We start from the raw sequence: 5,695 nt of genomic DNA on the forward strand, positions 1-5,695 counted from the left end.
CGTTGAAGCTTAGATGCTAACCATTCGAGTGACGACAATTGATTGTTTTAGAATTTTGTAATGATAACTTGATTGGCGAATAAAATAAAAGGAGAAACGTAAATTTTACGACAAATGCGATAAAAGCAAGGCGCCTAAAGTTTCAGAGATCGTGTAAAATAAAAACAATTGACACCAATGCTCAAAAATGTACTGTACACACATGGGAAAATTATTCAACACAATTTTGTGCATATTGTGTATAAAACAGGTTCAAGGAAATAAGTCTAATAAGCCTTTACAGCAATGTTGTAGACAAGCGTATGTATTAAAATCAACCAAATCCTTATTACTGGTTCACTGGGTGAATAAAGCAAGATCATTTGTACAAAACAGTATCATTTTGCAAAACACATCTAAAAAGCATGGGCCTATGCATGGTTTAGCTGATTTAGCAGGGAGCTATAACATACTTTGCAAAAGGACAATAATAAAACAAATAGGAAGAAAACAATTTATTGCAATGTATGATACTCATCTTTGCGCCAGAAAAAAACAAATTGACGAAGTCTTTTGCTTAGTTCGATATTGATAAGAGCTCTGTCTCGTTTATCCCCTTTAGTAATACTGTTGTTTTCTTGCGCACGTCGGTATAAATATGGCATTGTGTCTTCTATTGTTCCCAGTGGAGTAGATTTGTATATCAGGTATCCATTTTCACCTGAACAAATGGTTTATATTTAAAAACAACTCCCACACAAAGGGAACAATTATTTTATTCATTAAAGTAGAAAGTGATTACATTTTCATATAAATACTGCAAAAGGCTCTCAACACTGTTAGTACTTACCAAGCCAGTTTGAAACATGGTCCGACAACCCATACAATTGGGCAAACACAACTTTTCCCTCATTCGGTTCAATCCCTAACTTTTTCATTCTGCGCACCACGTGTGTTACACTATCTTCATTATGTGAAGCCACCATTAAATGAACTTTTTCTTTTCGAGATATCGCCCGCAAAAGGTTCTTCACAATACCATTGTAGCTAAAAACAAAATTAAAAGTTGTACAAGTTTAGTGTCATTTTTATAGCAGTAAATAGAAAACAAACTACAAAAAAATATGTTAAAATTTAAATTAAAAAAACAAACAAACAAGTCAACCCTTAAATTAGAAAGATTTAGCTTACAGTACATTTTTCATTCACTCTTAATAGCTTTTATAGTAGGATGGGGGAAGTTGGAACACCTTTTAACTCTATTTTCTCGTCCCATGTGGTATTAAACAAAGAACATTCAAAGAATTGTAAAACTATATGCTCAAGACTTCCATAGACCGTTGTTAACTGTTTAAAACACGATCAGAATATTCGGATATTATGCGCCAAAGGTGTCCCATCTTCCCCCACCCTACTATATATATTATATTGACTTTTTAGGCTTTACAGGGAAAAAATAATGCCATTGCCTAATAACCGAACAGTTTTTGAAGTAGGACACTTTGTTATACCTTCTAAAGTAGCCCAGTCAGGCATGGGTAAATAATTGACATTTAACAATATTACTCACTTTGCATGTGTAGCATCCAAACCATCACATATTGGGTCTTCGTAACCTTGGTCCAGAGCTCGTTGTTGCTCAGTTACCATGTAAGCTCCCCTGACAATCTTTGCACCAAAGAAGATATCAGAATTTTGACAACACTTTATAAACTTCTCAGCTTCCATTTTTGCTTTCTGGAAAGGGGAAATTTAAATCTTAGTTCATGTTAATAAGATACGATAGCAGCTAATTAATGAGCAAACATAATCAATAATTCCCAACTTTTAGTCTCATTATGCTTGCAGAAAGATGTATTTGGGGGCACATAGATTTGTTAAAACCCACATTTTATAAACCAAATCTTTCCGATAAATAATTTATAACAAGTGGTTTTTATAGCACACTTGAGCTCTCCTAAAACACAGTTTGACAAACCCTGGTCTAGACTGTCAACGCCTTTTAATTAAACACATTTTGCTGCCTCATCAGGATAAACAATCTTCCTGTCCACTTATATATTCACAATATCTTAAAATATTTTTAAAAAAGACTGATGTTTTCATTTTAGGCGAAATAGATATCTCATAGATATAGAACACAATTCAATTCATAGGACTTAATTTTTGGTTCTGAAGTATGTCATATCACAATACCTTAAGATATGCTTGAATTGTAATTTGTACCACTGGCTTGGTTTTGTTATGCCTTAACATCATTGCTTTACAGGTCAAATAAATGGCTGGGTTGAATGAAATGTACTCAGCATCAATATACACTGAAACATCTTGTTTTGCAGCGTGCGCACATATTCGATCATACCGAAGCAATGATTCTGTTAGATGTTGATTTTCAGCATCACTTAAAAAGTCCAAATGAACAGGCTGTAAAAAAATAAATAGGTTAAAATATGATACAGAAAGTATTAATATTTACACAAAAAGAAGACAAAAACTGTTAAACTTTTTAGTATAAAAAATATATATGGGTCTCAAGATTTGGGCCCCATGAAACCAATAGTATAAAAATAGTAAAATACATCTATTTGTAAATCACTCGAATAACAAGATTAAAATATTTTACAGCAAGTTATTGTCTTTACCTTTTTATCAAAGCTTTTTATTGATTCAAGAATTGCATTATCATCTCCATTGTTTGCGATAATTGCGTCACTTAAGACTTTCTAAAAATAAGAAATGACGCATGTTTATTAATTTGAGTAACTCATAGCATCATTATGGCCTAAATGTCTTTACCGGTTAAAAAAACTTGACATAGCCTTTATATTTTTTAAATTTGCAAATTGCAGATTAAACGGTTTACCATTTTTTAAAGTTACATATGTGGTAACCCATAAACAAATGGGCATAAGGTTAATTTTCCTTGCACTTAATGTGCAAAACTACTATTATTGTTTGCTTCAGGGTAAACATAATGCCGAAAATGTTTAGATCACTTACACATAATGCTTGGTCCATGAAAGCGGTCAACTTTATATGACATAACTTAGGACTTCCATTAATATTAACTTTGCTTGTCATATCAATACAGTCGATAATGGTCTGTGTGTTGTCAGCATACCACTTCTCCACATCTCTATAAAAACAACACAAGTTAACAAAGTGCTTAAATATGATGGAGGTGTATTAACATTAACAACTGTTGTTTTGCTGTTAATTTCCTTATTTACGACTTTTGAATAACCTGATCTTCACTATAGTTGTTTCACTAAAATATGTGTTAGGATTTTTATGTATTAACACTAATATAATATTTTTAAATACAAGCACAGGTTAAGCACAGTAATTAGTTCCATTCTATTTTAACAAAAAAACAATGTTCTAGTTCTATGGTGATTCATGCATTAGCTCAATAACGCAGTGGTCTGAACAATTGCCTATTAACCTTTTTATTCTTATTTTTAGATATTTCCAAAGAAATATTGTAGGACAAATAAATAAATGTAACTTATTCACCCTTGTGTGGTGAAACAAATACAGTTGTTATACCACAGGTGTTCTGTTTTGTACACCTCGTACTCTCTTACTAGTTACCACTCATGTAAAGAGTCCCCCAATTGTGTTATTGGCTAGCAAAATACACTGATAACAATTTTAATATTTTCTCACCCATTAGTAAAGACTTTACTCTCCTCTTCAGCAGGTATACTGAAGAAAGGTGTCACCCCAGCTTCTTGCATAGCTACAGCGGCCTTTTTTACATCTTCATATTTACTACCAGGGCAGAATTGTCCATAGAATGTTGCAGACATCACTTTTCCAAACAAGGTCTTGCCCAGGACCCCATTACCCAATCTGAAAAGCTAAAAGTAGAAATATGTTATTTAAAAAAAAGAATGAATTATTGTTACTTATTTAACTCCGCACAACAGGGCAACGGGCTAACGGCAGTTGTTAAAACTCTAATACATACACTATATGCCCGCTGACGAGTTATGTATATATATATAGTAGGGTGGGGGAAGATGGGACACCTGTAAGCTGTAACAAATATTATTGAAACATTGTGATCCTGTTTTAAACAGTTAACAATGGTCTGTGGAAGTCGTAAGGATACGGTTTTATAATTCTTTTAATGTTCTTTGTTTGATACCAAATTGGACAAGAAAATAGAGTGAAAAGGTGTCGTATCCTCTTCCACCCTACTATATGTGTGATTTTACAAAGAAAATGTTGAAAGTTTTTTCATTGAATTGGTGCATCAGCAACAGTATCTTGGACCAACATTTTCAACTGTAGCACCTGTACTATTATTGCCTACGTTACTGTATGTCATCGCAGTAGCGTAATTAATTAATGTTATTTCCGCTCAGACTTGCAGAAACATACCGATTGAGATGACTCGAGCAGACACGTCACAAGTGACAACCATTTTTGGAAAGTTGATACTTGTTTAGTCTGTCATAACACGGGTGTTCCGTTTTATATGCCTTGTGACCGCTTACGAGTTGCCACGTATGTATTTTCATGCCTTTTTAACTTCAGGTTATGAAGTGGTACGCCGTTGTATTTCTCTGAATGTTGCGCATTTACAACAAAATTGCACTACGATAATGCAAATGTTAAGACTGTGTAAAAGCGTTCGATTTAACTTTATTTTATTCCAAATTTACCAAAGTTTGAAATAGAATTTAGCATTCTTGTTAATTTACGTAACACGGCTGCATAATATACAATCTTTATGCATTAAGTTTAGTTTGGATAAGCTCTATCATTAAATATGTTTCTAAAATCAAATACATTCTACAAAGTCTCACGCAGTCACAGTGTTTAAATATACGCGATGGAAAAAAACAAAGTTAGTATACTATAGACCAAGCGCCGTTTCCTGACGTGACGTTGGGAAAAACTGGTATTAGTATGCAATAACCGATTATGCTTTAACAGCAAAGATAAATTTAAATTAAATAAAATGCTTTAACCTGTGCCCAGTAGGTTAGGGTGATTGTCCATGTTTTCAATCTATTTTATCGTCATATTTAGTAAACAAGAAAATTTGGCAATCGTAAAAATGTTTACCCACAATATTACATATGTGGTAACTCGTAAGCGGACACGAAGTGTAAGAGACAGAACAACGACTTGCGTTGCCAGCCACGCGCGAATATATGTGCTACATTTATTCGAAGCTTACCGTGTCTGCATGCTTGACAAGGAAGTCGAATGAACTTAGCCTTAATACGACAGCTGCTCGTACAAGTTGTTTGGTGGGCGTATCCCGGAACCCTGGTTCGTTATAAGCTTCGATATTGGTGGCTGTGACGTCATTAGCCGTATTATGACATGGAACAAAGAAGGCTGGTTGCCGAGTTAGGTTGGGATGTGTTATTACACATCTTGCAAAACGACCAAGCGGCAATTTAGAAACAGAATGCATTCACCAGATTTTATTTTCTATCTTATGTCCTGGAAATTTGCAATACTTAAAATTATCGTTGTTATAAAGTGTAGCCAGTTGGGGTAAGATGGGACATGTTTCCACTCTCCTTTCCCGTCCCATTTGGTAGTAACTAGTAAGTTGTTTACAAAATTATATAACCGTAGTTCCGCGACTTTAAAATAGCGTTGGTAAATGTTAAACACGTTCTGAAAATATGGGATTTAGGTGCTAACGGTATCCCATCTTACCCCACAATACTATATTATTACGTAAGAT

At 33.9% G+C, this 5,695-nt stretch overlaps 2 protein-coding genes across 2 annotated transcripts in view; both read right to left on the reverse strand.

Annotated features, from left to right (window-relative positions):
• LOC100185183 (transmembrane protein 45B) overlaps positions 1–1,532 on the reverse strand; it is a 9,155-nt gene extending 7,623 nt beyond the window's left edge. Inside the window, exon 1 of the mRNA XM_026840452.1 lies at positions 1,491–1,532. The gene's annotated coding sequence lies outside the window, so the exon portion shown is untranslated. The remainder of the gene's footprint in view (positions 1–1,490) is intronic.
• On the reverse strand, positions 237–5,452 carry LOC100180610 (hydroxyproline dehydrogenase-like). Its single transcript, XM_002126548.5, has 8 exons — positions 5,174–5,452; positions 3,649–3,842; positions 2,980–3,115; positions 2,622–2,702; positions 2,176–2,403; positions 1,550–1,716; positions 830–1,026; positions 237–700 (listed from the first exon to the last, which is right to left on the reverse strand). The coding sequence occupies exons 1-8, from the start codon at positions 5,414–5,416 to the stop codon at positions 495–497; spliced, it is 1,452 nt and encodes a 483-aa protein (XP_002126584.1). The 5' UTR covers positions 5,417–5,452; the 3' UTR covers positions 237–494.
• Between the last annotated feature and the right edge of the window lie 243 nt (positions 5,453–5,695).

This window comes from Ciona intestinalis, chromosome 2 (genome assembly GCF_000224145.3).
Source record: "Ciona intestinalis chromosome 2, KH, whole genome shotgun sequence".
NCBI lineage: Eukaryota > Metazoa > Chordata > Ascidiacea > Phlebobranchia > Cionidae > Ciona > Ciona intestinalis.

What these genes read in the sequence shown, in the direction of transcription:
- LOC100180610 (XM_002126548.5), bottom strand. Translation starts at nt 5,416, where the DNA reads ATGCATTCTGTTTCTAAATTGCCGCTTGGTCGTTTTGCAAGATGTGTA. An exon ending in TAAAAAGCTTTGATAAAAAG is followed by an intron (nt 2,404 to 2,621) that starts GTAAAGACAATA and finishes ATTTTTTTACAG; the next exon opens with CCTGTTCATTTGGACTTTTT. An exon ending in CCATGTTTCAAACTGGCTTG is followed by an intron (nt 701 to 829) that starts GTAAGTACTAAC and finishes CCATTTGTTCAG; the next exon opens with GTGAAAATGGATACCTGATA.